Here is a 17,513-nt window from a genome sequence, read left to right on the forward strand (position 1 = left end):
AAATTGCCAGAGTTCTTCTCTTAATAAAAGGAGGAGCATAATAATTTTTAAAGTTGTAATTTTTACATGCCTAGTTCTGTGGCCAAGCTTGATTTCTTACAGCAGCAACTGGTTTTTCTGCTGTATATCCTAAATAATAAAAGACCATATAAAGGCAATATTCTGCTTTAGTAAGTAAGTTTTGATTTTTCTCCTAAGATGAACCAGACTCTGCTGTTGATGTGCCTGCATAACCCATTAACTGACACAGATCTGTACAGTTGGAACAGGGAGCAACATTTGCTTTAGTGTCTGTTGGTGCAAATCAGTAGTTTGTGTTTGGTAATTACCTAGGGTTGTGTGTGTATGGGGTTTGGTCTGTGCTTTGTCTCAAGTAGGTGATTTCAATGGTGGTCTAAGTAGCTGTGTACTGCTAGGGCCAGGGCTTTAATTTTAAAGGACCCTTTTTTTTTTTTTTTTTTCATCCTTACTCATTTTCTGTTAATTTTGTGAAGGTAGAGCATATGACAGAAAGAATTTGGGATGTTCCTTGGCTGACCAGTGCAGAGGGTGAGATGGTCACCACTGTAGGCTGAGAGAATCACAAGCACCTTTGGGCTAAAGAACATGCTGTGGAGAAGGGCTGCAAATGGCAGTAGACAGCGCATGGGAGTCTGAGGGTGCTGTGGTTAGTTACTTCACACGAGTTTGTCCTGTGGGTTGTATTTTACTGTGCGATGGGTTTTTCCACCATTGGGTATTTTTATATTTGTACTTTCTGAGTAGGTGAAGATGGAAAAATAGATGGAGGGTTGAGGGGTTTTTTTCTTTTTTTTTTTTTCCTTTCCCTTTTGGTGTCATTGTTAGAGATCTGCACCAAAAATACAGAGTAAATGCAATGCAGGTGAAAAGCAGTGATCTTTATGGGCTCTGCCAATGAACCAGAAAGCTGCACAGCCTGAGCAAGGGGAAAGTACTTTCATTCTTATTGCATGGTGTGCCATTTCTGTTGAGCTCAGTAGTTTAATGCTTTATAAATATTTTCTCTGTACTTTTGGAGGTTTTTTTCTCCTTTTAAATAAATCAGGCTTTTATCAAGATGGTTTGATGTCAAGATTGAAAGATTTGGGGACTGTTTGCTTCTCTGTTTTGTTATTTCCCTGTCATATTGTGCATTGATCTCTTTTTTGCATTCAACGAAGAAAGATTTTTGAATTACCTAATTGGTAGAGATTGCAAAGGGGCCCAGTGGTGGGGATGGACCTGCCAGGCAATGACCCTTTCATCTGGCAAGACAAAAATCTATATGAGAATGTGAAAAGGGTAGAACTCATTGCTCTGTGCAGTTATACCAATAAGGAATGGGTTATTTTATTTTAATCAAGAGTGTAATCGCATTCTGCCTGCAAGGACTCCTTGCATATAAAAATGTTGTTTTAAGAAGTCTGTTTTATTTGATTCAAGACACTGGTCTAGTTATCTTAATGTTCATAGGATGAGACACTAATGAAACTGAAGTTCCTTTATTATTATATCCCCTTCAACCAAGTTTACAACAACTGGTACTTGGTTACATAAGAATTTAGTCTTTAAAATGATGCCTGTAGAGGACGAGAAGGTATTTGAGACCATGTCAATATTTGTAATTCTCTGGTTGGACATAACAGAATAATCCTAGAATCAGTATTAAGCTGAACAGCTTTAATCCTACTGTTTCCTCCAGTGAAAAATGGAAGGTGGAATAAACCTACCTTCCCTATCCTGCCTACATGTGGCATTCATCTCAGTGACAATGAAGGTACTTCAGGAAGGTTTGTTTTAGTGGCGTTGATGGGGAGAAATGAACAAAATTGATCTAGCCTTGGTGTATAAGTAGGACCAAGTGTAGTTGCCCAGTTCTACCGACAACTCATGCAGGGCAGTGGAGCCCAACATGAGCCTCCTCTTCTGCTTGGAAGCAGCACCAAGGGTCTCCATTGAAGAATCACCCTTTCTTACTTGATTTGTTTTTCCCCTGGTTGTGCAGAGATATTTTGCATTTGACTCAGACCACAAGAAGCTTTCTTTTCACTTTGTGACAGCTGTTCAGCGAGAGTGAAGCAGCTAGTTCCTCCTTTTGCTTGTGATCCAAAACAGATACAGTCTCTGCTGGTGCCCTGAAGAGCTCCGTTTCACAGGAGACGGTAGAACAGGTACCTCATGCAGCCCCTGGCCTGCCTGCTCATATGCCCTTCGAAGATGGGTTTAATGCTGGTTCTTTTAGTGTGAGGAAGGAAGGAGTGTTTGCAGGAACTGAAATCACTACGTCATTTTACTTGAGCTGGATCTGAATAAAGCAGGGGGATATGCAGAGGTCTTTTCCCACCCCTCTAGCATTCTCTCACCTTCACCTTCCCAAGCTAGGATCCCATCTCCGTGCTTCTGGAGACCTACTCCTTTTCCCACATACTGCATCCATAAACTGAGATCTGCCACCTTTCTTTCATCTGTGTGTCAGCCCTGTTTTCTTCCCTTCTCTTTTCTTCTTTTTCTTCGTCTCTGTTCTCCCTGTATCACCTGTGTCATGAGCAGAAGCCACCACCCCAGCAGCGACTGGTGTGTGAGCTGTGCTCTGAGCAGGCTGATGAGATGGAGAAGTCACACTGCAGTTCTATAAATAAATTAGAAAGGTAGAAAATTCATGCAACACTGCCATCTATTATGTACCAATTGTGATTACCTAGCCTTGGGAATGATCTGAGATGACTGATTGGTGTTTTCATGCTGAACTCTTCTCTGTGGTGCAGTGCTGATGCAATTTCTTTCATTTTTATCTTCAGGAGCTTCTGGAGGTGGGAAGAGGGAATCTGGTTGTGTGACAGCAGCCCTTGGCAACACATGGAGTCACAGCGTCAACACCAGGCTCATACTACAGTATCATGACTTGCCAACAAGACAGGTGAGAGCTTAACAATGAAAAGAATTTAAATAAAGCTACACCAGTCGTGCTCTGTCAGATGGACTGTGTCCTTCAGCCTCTGTGGTTACGCTACATCTGCTGAGAACCATGCAAGTTCCTTGAACTTTTAGTGCATTTTGTATTGTGGAGATGTATGGTAATCCTTAAAGTGCTTTCCTGTGCAGGGCACTGATCTAGGTGAAGATCACAGAATCACAGAATGTCAGGGATTGGAAGGGACCTCGAAAGATCATCTAGTCCGATCCCCCTGCCGGAGCAGGAACAACTAGATGAAGTTACACAGGAAGTAGGAGTAGGAGACTCCACAATCTCCCTGGGCAGCCTGTTCCAGTGCTCTGTTACCCTCACCATGAAGAAGTTTCTTCTCATATTTAAGTGGAACCTCCTGTGTTCCAGTTTGCACCCATTACCCCTTGTCCTATCATTGGTTGTCACCGAGAAGAGCCTGGCTCCATCCTCGTGACACTCACCCTTTATGTATTTGTAAATATTAATGAGGTCACCCCTCAGTCTCGTCTTCTCCAGGCTAAAGAGACCCAGCTCCCCCAGCCTTTCCTCATAAGGGAGATGCTCCACTCCATCATCTTCGTGGCTCTGCGCTGGAGTCTCTCCAGCAGTTCCCTATCCTTCTAGAACTGAGGGGCCCAGAACTGGACACAATATTCCAGGCGTGGTCTTGCCAGGGCAGAGTAGAGAGGAAGGAGAACTTCTCTCGACCTACTAACCACCCCCTTCTAATACACCCCAGGATGCCATTGGCCTTCCTGGCCACAAGGGCCCAGTGCTGGCTCATGGTCATCCTGCTGTCCACCAGGACCCCCAGGTCCCTTTCCCCTACACTGCTCTCCAACAGGTCATTCCCCAACTTATACTGGAACCTGGGGTTGTTCCTGCCCAGATGCAATACTCTACACTTGCTCTTGTTATATTTCATCAAATTTTTCCCTGCCCAACTCTCCAGCCTGTCCAGGTCTCGCTGGATGGCAGCACAGCCTTCTGGCCTATCAGCCACTCCTCCCAGCTTGGTGTCATCAGCAAACTTGCTGACAGTGCGCTCTGGTCCCTCATCCAAGTTGTTGATGAATATATTGAACAATACTGGTCCCAGTACCAACCCTTGAGGCACTTCACTAGATACAGGCCTCCAACTGGACTCTGCCCCATTGACCACAACTCTCTGGCTTCTTTCCTTCAGCCAGTTCAGAGTCCACCTCATTACCCAGTTGTCCAGACTGCACTCCCTCAGTTTAGCTATGGTGTGGGAGACTGTCAAATGCTTTACTGAAATCAAGGTAGACCACATCCACTGTTTTGCCATCATCTATCCACCTTGTTATGTCCTCATAAAAGGCGATAAGGTTGGTTAAGCACAACTTCCACTTGGTTTAGCCATGTTGACTGCTCCTAAGGTGTCCTTGCTCATTGCAGGGAGGTTGGGCTAGATGACCTTTGAAGGTGCCTTCCAACGCAAACTATTCTATGATTCTATGAAATGCAGTTAGTAAAGTCATCCTTTGGACTCAGTTCTAAAGACCATACACAGTTATATATATAAATATACTCCTGCTGCTGCTGCTCTTCTAAGTTCTCTATGTTCTGCTTCTTATTCTGGTCTGTAATGAGTTCTCCTTTTCTACATGTGTGTGCAAAATACAAAGCTGTTCACAGATTTCCTGGATCGCTTTGGAGGTACATGAGAGGTGGAACTGGCAGAGGGAAAAGGGCAGAAACTGGGCTCTATGCTACTCCAGGATGCACAAAGTTGGCTATAAAGGATTAACAACATTCCTCTGGTGGTGGAAAGAGGGAGCGGTTTTCCTAAAGTACATTTGGGTATTAAATGTAGTTTTTCCTGATTTTATTTGAGAAGAAGCAGATTGAAAGTGTATGAAATGTTGTTTTCGAGTCTTTAAAATTCCATTATAAAAATATGTTTAGATTCACTTTAAAAAAGCGGAGTTTTACTCTGTCCTTAACTGAGTTTATCAGGCGCACCACCTTGCTTGCATATGAAGCGGTGGGCTCATTCTGTTTTAGTTAAGCAGAAGAACTAAATCTACAGTGAGGAAGAACAACCTCTAAGTCAACATTAGTATATATTATTAAAAACAAAGTAATTTGAAACAGAAGCATGACATAAATAGTGATAGCTCTGTGAAGTCCATGAATGAAATGGGATATGTTCATGATGTCCTGTAAGGACTTTCCTGTTGCTGATACCTGTGTCCTTTTTTTTTTTTTCGGATGAATTCTCTTTTCTTAAAGTCATAGAAATCTTTCAGCTAGACATGCAGTTTCCAGTTAGAGGAAGGCCTCTAGAATTACCCTACCTGTAGCAGCACTGTATTGATTAAATGAATAAAGTTTTACACACAAAAGTTCTTTCATAATTGCTTTATATGCACTTTCAGAAATGAATTGTGAATAAAGGTACCTCAGTTCTTGAGATGCCTTTTCAGTCATCATAACGTGATTCTGCCAGGAGGTATTGGATATCAGCACTTTGAAAATCAGCACTTTTTAAGGAAGCTTAACTTGGAGGTCCAAAAATTCCTAAGTCAGTAATCACTTTTACAAATTCTCATATTACTGTATTAAGAGAAAAAATGCCTGTGATTATCTGTGTAGTCTTGGTTTTAAAGTGAAACTCTGCCTCAGGAAATTACTGAAAGCACCCAGTTGTTCCAGAGATTTGCATGACAAGTAATGAAATAACAAGTTTTCCCTGCTTTTCACAATTTGTAACCCTGAAGAATCAATTCCGTTCAAGAAATAACCTGTGTTTTGTTCTGACTTGCCAACAGGCACATTTTTTTCTTTCGAAATCTAGAATTCGTTCTTTCTTCAGTAACTTGACCTCCTGAGGATGATTCTCCTGACTCTATTTTCTCTCCTCCTTTCCCTGGAGGAGCCGGGGCAGTGGTGACAGTCTGAGGGACCTTCCCTTCCCTCTGAGTAGAGCCAGCGTGCTAATCCTCTCCGGGGAGTCCTGCCCAGCAAGAGAGAAGGCACCTCCTGAGCTGCCCAAGGATGGTATTCTTCAGAACGTGAAGTGAAAATGCAACTGCTAAGAAGGATTCAAGCAAGCAGTTTTCCAAAACCAAACTGTGTTCTGGTCAGAACAGGCCACTGGGCTGCTAGATCACGCAGTGTTCGTTTCTGGGAAAGCCTGGAGACGTGGTCCCTGTTCCTGAAACTTTGAGGAATGCCAGGGCAGCAGGTGGCAGAATGAGTATGTAACAAACGTTGGGAAATTAAGCATAGAATTCCTACACAAGAATTTTTTAATATATTAAGTAAAAGATTCCTTCATTTTGTTTGTTCAGCAGACATTTTTTCAGCCAACTATCCCTTTTTCCACCCCACCCTCTGTATGTCTGGTGAACATTAATAAGACAGCAGCCAATTCAGCAAAGTAATGAAATTTCTAGGACATCCTGCCTGCCTTAAAATCAATTAGGTTTGCTTTATTGCTTGGATAGGAACAGGTTTCTGAACAAACAGATGAACTTTCCTCCTTTGCCCTTTTCTAGAAGCCAGCGTTCTAGTTTTGGTTTCCTGCGGGCCAGAAGTAACACTGCTGGGGGAGGGCAGAAGGTTTCCAGTCTGCATTTAAATTCTTTATGCCACCTAAACCCACAACCATGGACTGTAGTGTGGGAGTCTTGCAGCTGCTGAGGTGGGCCTGAGCTGCACGACTTGCACAGCGGCACTGTGGCCTACAAGCTTGGGAGAATGCGGGAAAAGTTAACTGTTTCTCACAAATTCCCGTGTAGGGAATTTGCTATTACCTTCATGGATACCGATACTTGGTTCTCCCTAAGCACTCTTGCAAGTAGTTAACCACGACATTTGTTTTCCTGAAATCCATATGTAAACATGCAGACCCTTTGAGTTTGGGCCAAAACCAACCGGGCTGCACTAGAAACTGTCAGACTCCTCAGTTACCCCTATGTGTATAATTATCCTTCTTTCCTGAACTGGAGTTAGCAGGCTCCAAGGTTACTGTTTTCAAGTGTGCTCAGCTGTCTTTACGGGACAGCATGGCAGGGTTTAGTACATTGACATGCTATATTTAACATTTTCATCTTGTCAGTTGGAGACGGGGTGCTGGATTAAGTGAGACACTGGCCAGATCTGATACGACAGCTTCTATGAGTCTGGTTTATTTTATAGTTTTCAAGGGATTTGTGAGACTAATAATATTGTGTTGATGTCTGTAATGTGTTTTGAAATTCTCAGATGGAAAGTGCACATAGAAGTATTATTTTATAACAAATCAGTGTTTTCCTGTGGTATTTTCAAGAAATAGCATTTAGGATTGAGATATTGGCTGGAGCTTTCAGGCTGTGCCAGGTAAGCTGTTGTGCAGCAATTTTCCTGTTTCAGGTAGGGTGTTTCAAATGTGTAAGTAAGTGGTGACTCATTATTAAAAAACAAAACAAAACAAAAACCCCTTTCTCATTCAGACTAACGCCAGACATAACTTTTGTGTGTCCTTGGTTACAGACCAGCTGTTTTGTCTTGCTCTGCTTTCTGTCATATGAATAAGCCCTGAATAAGCATTCCAAAACTGCGAAGGTGGAGTAACCATGGCACTCACTGGCCAGGGAAAGGGCTGGGGAGAGCTGAGGGGAGTGGGGATGTAGTTTTACATTTATATGATTTGCTAAGACCAACTGCTGTGATTCTTTACCGTAAGTTTGTTCTAATTTTGGTGAAACAGTTTTTTCAAATTGAACAGATGTTTAGTTGTAACTCTACCAGTCATTGAGAAAATATATTAAAAATAGAAATAATGTAACCTGTTGTAGTCACGATGGTTTCAGGGCATAAGTGAGACCAGATTTATCTCTCCCTGTAAGACAACTGAGTGTAGCTGTTACGTGGACTCTGTAGCTGTTCGTTAGCTGTCCCGTTAGCCCACGTGAGCTTTTCATCCATAAAAAGGGAAGCAAATAAACCACAGAAAATAAAACCATTTCAAACTAAGCAAGTAGGCTGTGGAGAAGAAGCATATACTAATATCTGGGGTTAACACTTTCTAAATTTTGCATTAATAATCTGGAGGATAGCAAGTATAGTAATGAAGTTTGGAAATGGCATCCAACTTTTCTGTGTCAAAACATAATGGAAGATTGTAGCCTCATACTGTAACGGGTTCTAATTATTTTGGTGAGATGGTAATGTTTGCCAAAGAGGAAAAGAGGCAATGAAACATAATCAAACAGAACGTGTACTGAAATCACTCTGCGATTGAAAGAATAAGGTCTAATACAAATAAAATGCAAACAGCATTGGTGTGTTTTCTTCTGTTAACTTTGTAGCAGTTATATCTACCTCCTAAAGCAAATGGAGAAGAAGAAAATTTAATGAAAAAATGTATTCTTAATGGTATTAAACATAGTTTTGGAGTCAGATGAGGAAGATGGAGACGGCCACTAGTGTTGAGAAATGCAGACAGAAAGCTTCTCAGCTTCTTCAGTGGGAGCAGAGGAGAAGCTACTTCAGTCTTTGACATGATAGGGCAAGCAAGAGCCCACAGAGAAGTGGGCAGTTCGGCCAAAGGAGGAGACTGAGGATGTGTGAAGGCGGCCCATCATTATGTGTGCCGCAAGAAGTATTGCTCTTTACATTGCTTTCTGCTGAGCAAGAATTTGGGGAAACTCAGAAAAAGAAGTCCTAGTACCCTAAACGATACAGAAGAAAGCTCTGCATGTGGGTTTTTAGCAGAAGTATTAAGAGAAATGAAGTGCCATTTAGCAGCTGCTGTCGAGAAAGCCTGTCTCTGTATGCTACATGAATCATGTGCATTATTTAGTAATGCAGATTATGTACATAGTACAATACTATGGTGTGAGCGAATACTTTAGGTGTGAGCAAATCTGCAGATGGCAGTGAATAATGAGGTCCAGTAAACAGTGATAGAAAAGGGATGTGGCTATTGGGTTGTTTTAAAATGGAAGTGGTGTAAATTATGTATCTGTTCTAAGCCATCTTATTATATAAAGTGCCTATCATATGGAAAATCAGCTCCTTGGAAACATAAAGAGGTGTTGGGTTTTTTTTGTATGGGGTGTTGTTTTGGGTTGGTTGGTTGTTGTTTTAAGATGAGAATGATGCTATAGAGCCATGCAAGGGTTAGGAAAATGTGCAGGAAAGTAGTTTTTTTCAGATTATTTTTTTTACAGTTATCCATTACAGACTATGCTGCTTTTGAAGAAATAGCTGTGGAAAGACTGCAGGAGCATGTATCTGAATTCTGTAAACCCTCTCATTTAAAGAAATATTTGATTATTTTTTTTTTCTAGTATATACAGTTTACTCCAGAGATTTCTGCCTCACCTCTGCTATCGTTCAAATATTCTGAATCAAGACACAATGAAAGGTTGTTACAACCTCAAATTTCCATGCATGGGTACAAGTCATATCTTTTAAAATACATAAATAAGTAGCTTATGGTTTTATTCTGACTAAAAAGACTCTAGACTGATATAACCCTTACGACAGAAATCTTTTGCTTATCTACAGATCATGTACAAACACAAGCAGCAATATGAACTTGAGTTGCATGTGAACAAGATAAAACTGGACACAACGCACAACTGTAGCATAAACAGATGATTATCGACACAGTATGACACTGACTTAATCCAGAAAAAGTGCCAAATGAAAGGATGCCATAAAAATAGAGAATGTTCATTAACAAGTATTTGGAGCTCAAACATTACTACGTAACTTACTTTCCTGACTTGTGTGTTTGTTCGTGTCTCTGTTTGCAGTAAGCGTCCTTCTTAATGGACTTGTGGGGGATGGTCACACAATATAAACATCGCCGTAGCCCTGTTACATTAAATTGGACTGGATTTATGGCCCTCTCCTCTTAACAGGACACTTTTATATAGAGAAAAATATTTCCACCATTCTTGAACAAGAATTAATTTACTCAGGTGCTTATGTAACGCTAATCAATTTGTTCTCTAAGAATCTAAATAGAAATGAAAGGACCCTAGATAAAATGGAAAAGGACAGAAGAAAACCTTTAAATAGTTCATTTTTTTCTCTGTCCTTTTTAAAAATAAGCATTGCAGATTTTCTTAAGGAGATTATTCTAGTGTCAAATTGACAACATATAGCAGCAGCTGTGCAAACTTCACACTCATAGATTGGTAGACTGGTAGTTCAAAACAGCCCAAACAGAAGCAGGAACATCTCTGAGGCAAACTCAGATATTAAGTTATACTGAGTCTTCCTGCCGAGGCTGGTGGCAGAGGTGGGTGCTTTGTTAGATATCTCTGACTGACAGGCCACTCAGCTCTTAGCAAAGATTCCTCTTTGGGTGCTGCTACCCTACACCAGTTATGAGTTAACCATCTCACAGTATATTTTCAAATTACTATGCAAGCATTTGGTGGCTGATCTCTGCAACACCCATGCCAGGTGCTCATAACTGAGGAAACTGAGTCATAAATAAGTAACTGGCCAGAGCAAATCCTTTGCAGCTGGGAACAGAGCTGGAATCTCTTCACTGCCTCTTATGGGCCACTAAGCTTGACCTTGCTCAACCATTAGTGTCTGTTTTAGGCACTTAAGAAGTCTTTGTACCTCTCTGTAGTATGTAGTTCCTCAGCTGGGAAGGTACTCCTGCTTCCCTCGCCAATTTTCTCTGTAGTTGAACTCACCCGCTGAACTGCTTTTAACTGTGGTCACTGACTTCTCTCCCAAATCTCGCTCCTTTGCATGCCATGCTTCTTCAGCAATGTTCACCATTACTAAATGGTTAATGAAACTGATACTGTGGCTTGAGCTTTATGGCAAAACTCTCTCTCTGCTTCATTGTTTCCAGTTTCTGTTGATACCACAGCTGATTTTTCTAAGCCTCAGCTCTAGGAGTTGCCTTACATTCTTGCCTCTCTTCACAGATGCGGAAACTGTTCCAAGTTGAAAGTTCCCAACAAAGCAAGTAGTTAGCACTTACATTTTTAGGAGATTAAAATGCTTATCCAGACTCTTCCATATTGGTTAATGCAACATCTTATTTTCTAGTTTTATCAATTCCATTTTTTTTTCCTCTTCCAAAGATACCACAGAAAATGCAATTGTTACCTTGGGGAGACCTACTTAGTCACAGTGGCATTACTATTTTAATTTTTACATATTTTCTCATTTCCATAACTGGGAAAATGGCCTTTTGCCTTGGTCTAATTGATAATTGTGTGCTTTCATGTTAATCAGATAGCAAATTCTCAGAAATGGGGGCTGTGTCTCCTGTTCTTCATTGGGAGCCATTTAAAGGTCAGGATAGGAGGAGTAAGATTACTATAACAAAATATCTTCTGAATATAAACAGAGAACTTCAGTCTGTGACGCTGTTAATCCAAACTCTGTATTTACAGTTCGCTAAAACAGCATAAAAATGGGAGAGAGAAAGAACCAGAAATGACTTTCAGGCTCTGGTCTGAATTGACTGAAGAATGCTCTGTTTGTAAGCTTAAGCCCCTTTGCAGAGAGGGAATGAACACAAATTCCCATCCTGTTTATATAGAATCACTTTTCTGATTTTGATTGGACTTCTGTGTGAGTTTTCCTCTCAAAACAGAGTGGAATTAACCTAAGGCAGACTCTCTCATCAATATCTGAAATGTCACCACTCCTAACATCGGAGTGGCAATGGCCAAAGTTGTTTAGCCTTGGAAAACCTTGGCAAATCCTCCTACCTCCTGTCTTTTTTTCTTTTTTTGTAATTGAAAACAAGGAAACTAAAATGTTTAAGTCAAAATTGTGTTTATTATTTAGAAAAGTTATGCTAAGTCTGTCTTGGAATACTTAAAGCTTGGATGCATTCTTAACAGTGAAAAAGATCAGAATATCATTATGAGGGAACTGGACAAACTTAAGTAGTGCAAATATAGTAGAATATAAGATTGATAATAGAAATAATCTGTTAAATAATATTAAGTGTTACAAATGAGTTTCTGCTGTACATAAGGAGCCTATAAGTTTGAAGCGAAGCTGATACTGGAGTGGTTTAGTTTATCCCAGAAAAACTAATAATTCAACAGTGTAATGCAATCATTAAAAGGGTCTGTGCTATCCTAGAGTAGATCAGGCAAGATATTTAAAAAAAAAAAAAGAGAGAATTGTTTGTACCATTGTGGAAAGGCACTGGGGACATCTCTGGAATACTGTATATGGCCTGGACATTCATGTTCAAGCTACTTTCTTCTTCTTTCTTCTCTTTCTACTGACTTTCTTCCCAGGTGAGGTCTGTGCTAGGTAGAATGTATTTATTGACATAGCAACAAGTTTGAGCTGTCACTGGTAAAAAAAAATAAACCTCAGCTAAAGTTTTAAAACAAGGTAAACTTTGACATATTAACTTCAGTGGGCAAAATACATCACATCCTCTGTGAAAAAGTAGCGATCAGACATAATCCCGTGTTCAGGCATTACAACTTTTATGATGCTCTTAACATATTAAGGGAGAATCATCTCAGGACTCTATATATCTAGGATATTCTACTCTGAACTTGAATTTTGCTTGTTTTATGAATCTAATGTCATTGAACTGTTTTAGATTGACAACACAGGAGAACAACAGCTGGTGAGTGGCATTCAGAATCTGCTGTACAGAAAACAGTGTGTTGTCTTCAGTTCAGCCTTATCATTATCTCGCCTGTGTAGGATCAATTAATCTAGAAGGGTTTGCTCTATGTAGACGTTTTGATCTTTGATCTCTGTAATTCCTGTCTTAGCTGTGATCTAAAAACAGGCTGAAAAAAGAAGGAACCCTCTTAACTGCTTAGAAACCGAGTACAGACTACTGGCCCACTTTAAGGAATAAAAACAATTATGACATGCTACTGCCTCAGAGGTTTTTTGATGGCCGCCAGTGTTGATGACCTGATGGGAGAGGTCTGCCCAACTTTATCGTGTCTACCCATCATGTTGTATCAAGAAGATAATAAAATATATAATTTTCACAATATTACCTTCCCCTGCACTGATTGTTGCAACTGTTGGAAAAACATGATGGGAATTTTAGGACATCTGCTCCATCAAGAATGGAAAGGATGTGCCCAGGAGATGGTAGTGTATTATACCCACATTGTGGAAATATTGGAAGATACTTGTGACTAAAAGGTATAAGGCAATATAAACAGCTACCTCAGCCATCCTACTTCCAGCTCTCATATGTAATACTTATGCTGTACTTTGATTAGGGAGAGGTACGTCCTCTGGATACATATTAACAGAAAACAGTCGATTCCTCAATCCATGTTGAAGTTCAGTGTTTCTGACAGGCTTGTGATAGATGGATAACTTCAGCTTTTCAGAGACCAGTGGGAAATAGCGTAAAGTGCAGCTCGGTTAATGAGTATTCATATTTGAGCAACACTGAATTGAAAATAGCTAACTAGGTCACTTGTCAATAAATGCCCCTTCCGCATCAAAAAAAGTGACAGACCTAGGTTGCAATGTAGCATGTGAGGCACTACCAAGGTTCTTCTCCTTTTTGGGTTTGTGTGGCCCTTCCACATTTGCGTCACAGTGGTGGTTCATGGTCTCCCTCATCAGTCATTTCCTGCAAGTGAGGCCTGAGTCTCTGGCAGAAGTTCTTACACTGGTACTGAGTGAACAATCAACCTTCACTTTTTCTGCCATTTGACTTAATTTGTCTGTGCAGATGTCTCTGCAGTTCAGGGTGTTTACCTGATTCACAGCACTGAACTGGGAGCTATGGAGTTTAGGTTGCAAAGACACCTGAGTTGCCCTTGTTCAGAGCTGACAGTGGTCCAGGAGCTTTGCCTTGGAGTCTGAGCCAATAAATCCATATCAAGCCTGAACCAGCACTGACATTTTACTTAGCAAATTGATGTTTCTGGCACAAATTGCGTGTTCGTTCTTCACTGTATGTCAGTGAAGTTCTTTCTCTTTTTGTCACTATTTCTCTATCTGTCTAATGATAATATAAAACTCTGTACCCATAGTCATCTCAAGCCACAGATGGAAAGTCACCTAATCCCCTCTTCACTTGTGTTGATGTTTCCAGCTGGATGTGGTACATCTTGCCTCAAAAACAAGAGGAAACTACTTTTTGCTCCTTCTTTCATACATTTTGTCTTACTTCTCACTTGTGACCTTATAATGGCCATCTCAGTCTTCATGTGAAATAACTAAGCAGGCTGAAAAGAGAAAATAAAAGTGTAAATTAGCATGAAAAATTCAAGGAGTTCCTTACTCATCTAAATTAATTGGTATTAAATATAGGGGGGAAAAGCACAAAACAACTCCCTGAAAGAAATATTATGAAGTTTGTAATTTGGGTGCCATTGCGGGAAAGAAGAGCCAGTCAGCAACGAGTGAGGAGCACACCCTTGAGGCTGGGGAAGGATCTGGAGCACAAGTCTGAGCAGCTGAGGGAACCGGGGCTGTTTAGCCTGGAGAAAAGGAGGCTGAGGGGAGACCTTATCGCTGTCTACAACTACCTGAAAGGAGGTTGTAGCATGGAGGGGGTTGGTCTCTTCTCCCAAGTAGCAAGTGATAGGACAAGAGGAAATGGCCTCAAGTTGTACCAGGAGAGGTTCAGATTGGATATCAGGAAAAAATTCTTCTTGGAGTGGGTGGTGAAGCGGTGGAACAGGCTGCCCAGGGAAGTGGTGGAGTCACCATCCCTGGAGGTGTTCAAAAAGCATTTAGATGAGGTTCATGGTTTAGTGGAGGACATGGTTTAGTGCCAGAGTTAGGTTAGGTTACAGCTGGACTCCGTGATCCTACGGGTCTCTTCCAACCAAAATGATTCTCTGATTCCATAACGATAAGGCCATTAAGCTTTCTTTGAACACATCGTTTTCATTTCCTTGGTGAAATCTCTCCCAACAGTGTTCTTGCTAGAGAAAATCTGAGTCTTCTGGAAAGACTGAAATTAAATTTTAGATCTGTCACCTTTTTTCAACAGCCATAAAGTATGACAGTACCCCAAAAGCACATGTATTGCATCTTTATGTATAAGCTCGCGGATCCGTTAACATCTTTTTGTTCCTGTCCTTTTCTGTGATGCCCAGTAGACTCTAAGATATACTCTGTTGAAGCTTTACATAAGCTAATTTTGCTGTCTCTGTCACATGAATTTTGCACTGTTGTGTTAGCTTGTCTCCAGGGCCTTGACTTTTAGGAGCAGAACAAAGTCAACACACAAAAAAATATTGGAAAGGTCTTTTGTTTGTTTTATGTCAAAAGCATTTTGCAGCCACTAGTGTGGGTGAAAAATATTTATGCTGTGGTCTAGGACTTGATTGAATACCAATCTTTTTGGCCCAAGTCTTGGAATTTAGGATTATGCCTTTACATCAAGGAAGCATGAAGGGGACTGTTGTTTTTACTGTTGTCCAAAAACAATGAATGCAGGATGGGAGAGCACACTTGTAGTGCTCTTTTACAATGGATTAATTTTCTTTCAATTTATAAACAGTATTGTTAAGCTTTTCCATAATTTAGAAAGCCAAAAGAAAATGAAAGAAGGAAGGAGTATTGGCTAAATAAAGTTTTGAGACACATTAGAAACGGGCATCAGGGTTGAATTTGCAGTGGATATTTTTTGCCTGTAGAAGATAAAAATGTTGCTAAAGCTATCATAAAGAAGGTTCGTAGGAATCTGAAAAACAATAAAAGTAACAAATCGTGATGGCAATACATACGCTAATTACATACTTAATAATGTATATTCCTTATGCTGTGCTGGTGAGTTGCACCGAGCTGATCTGCTCCACGGTGTGACAAGGGCTGGATGTTGTTTGGGTCCCCACCTCTGCAGACGGGGAGACAGCAGCATCTGTCTGAGCATGTGGTTGTGTGGAGGAGACAGTGAGTGGCTGCTGGGCTTCCGTGCTGGTCTCCCCGCTGGTCCCGTCCTTTCCAAGCCCGTCTAACCGGCTGGGTGGAAGCAGCTGTGTATTCTAAGAAGAACTGCTTTGGTGCTGTTGGACCGGTACTCCCTTTAGCAGTTCTTCTCGATTCGGGACGCATGATCCTGGGGATAAGGCAGTGTTCCAATATGTGTCACAAATAAGAATCGTATCCTTCATCCCTTATTTCCAGAATGAAAGTCAAATGGAACAATATGGAAGGCTCTGAAAAGCTACATAAGCTTCACAGCACCATCCCCAGATCTCTTTTCTCGGTACTGTTTCATTGTGGTAACCAGGACATGCTGGCTGGCTGGCTGCTTTCCGGCTTAGGAAAAGCTACAAGCATTTTCTCCCGAATTACCCTTCATATTGGACAATTACCAGGGCTTTGGACCTCAAAAGTCTTATAGTGTAGGAAATGACCAGGGCCAAGCTCTTGTGAAGTTTCCTGGCCTCTAGAAGGCTCTCCACTGGGAAAATTAGGAGGGACTCGGAAACAGAAAAGACGACAACATGCAGTTTACAAAGTAGGGAATAAGGCACGTGGCAGGGAGACAGAAAGCACTTCTGGGAAGAGGAATTTCACAGAGTCTGGTGTTACATGAGCAGGAGGGAGCCGACTGGCCCTGCATGCCCCGTATTTCACGCTGGGGAACTTGCAGCAGAAGTCTGGCTTAAGTGGACGTGTGCTGGAGGGAACCTGGTTTTGTGCGGTTCCCTGGCCAGGTTGTTGCACTTCAGATACCATTTGGATAAACATCTGGGATTGCATTTTCTTTTCCAATTAAACCTTGGAATCACCCAATGTTTGCCTGGGCAGTGCAGTTCCCTGCCCCGGAAGTTCTTGTTAAGTACATCAGGCAGGAAAAGGCATTCTGGGCTAGAGGGTTCAGGGGGCTGCTTGCACTCTGGGAGAGGACAGCAGAACAAAAGAACCATTTTGTTAGGTTTGGCGTATTGCATTCAGGACAGTTGCTGCCCTGGAGCGCATCAGGGCGCTTCACCTTGGAAGGTTTTGCTTTTGTTGTCTGTGACAGATACTCATTTGAGGTTTCAATGGTTTCCTTCCATTGAAGTTATGTTTACTCAGTCCAACGATGTTCAGAGCTCCCCATTATAGTGCCTGATTCTAAAACCATGTCCGAATGGCAGTACATGTTACATGCTGAGCTCTCTCACTTCATGTCCAATGTTTGGCACACTACAAGGACTGAAACAGTTTGCGAACTGGTCATCTGTTGCTATCCAGCAGCCTGGACAGGCACAGCCAAAACATGTGCCTTTGTTCTGGTTTTATGGGACGGGAAGGAATTGGCCCCCCTGAGTATTTGAGAAAACAGATAGCAGAGCTGGGATCCTTCCTCTGGGTAGGGGAAGGCAGAGTACCTCTGGAGCTGTGCCTACCTGGTAGAAATTTCATACAGTGAGGTTGCTACAGATGTCTGTCTCCATGCCTGATTTTGGACTGGAGCAAAGGAATGCTTCATGATTTTCATATAATTGCTCAATAAAACAGTGGCAGAGTTAGGAAGAAAACTCATGAATCCCCTTTTCCAGGTCCTGGCATTATGCACTATGAAAAAGTCCTTTATATATTTATTGCTCTTCAGAAGCAAGATCTGAAGCCGGCCAGGTATAGCAGAGCTTGAGATTTGGAGAGTGTCCTC

At 41.4% G+C, this 17,513-nt stretch overlaps 1 protein-coding gene across 9 annotated transcripts in view; it reads left to right on the plus strand.

Moving 5' to 3' along the window:
* The window catches only part of RAD51B (RAD51 paralog B), a 397,198-nt gene that overhangs the window by 235,001 nt on the left and 144,684 nt on the right, over positions 1–17,513 (plus strand). For all 9 annotated transcript variants that reach the window (XM_082058676.1, XM_082058677.1, XM_082058678.1 and 6 more), the window contains exon 9: positions 2,799–2,917. In XM_082058676.1, the coding sequence (XP_081914802.1) occupies positions 2,799–2,917 (119 nt within the window). The remainder of the gene's footprint in view (positions 1–2,798; positions 2,918–17,513) is intronic.

Source organism: Streptopelia decaocto (genome assembly GCF_964273445.1).
Source record: "Streptopelia decaocto genome assembly, chromosome: 7".
In the NCBI taxonomy this organism is placed as follows: Eukaryota; Metazoa; Chordata; class Aves; order Columbiformes; family Columbidae; genus Streptopelia; species Streptopelia decaocto.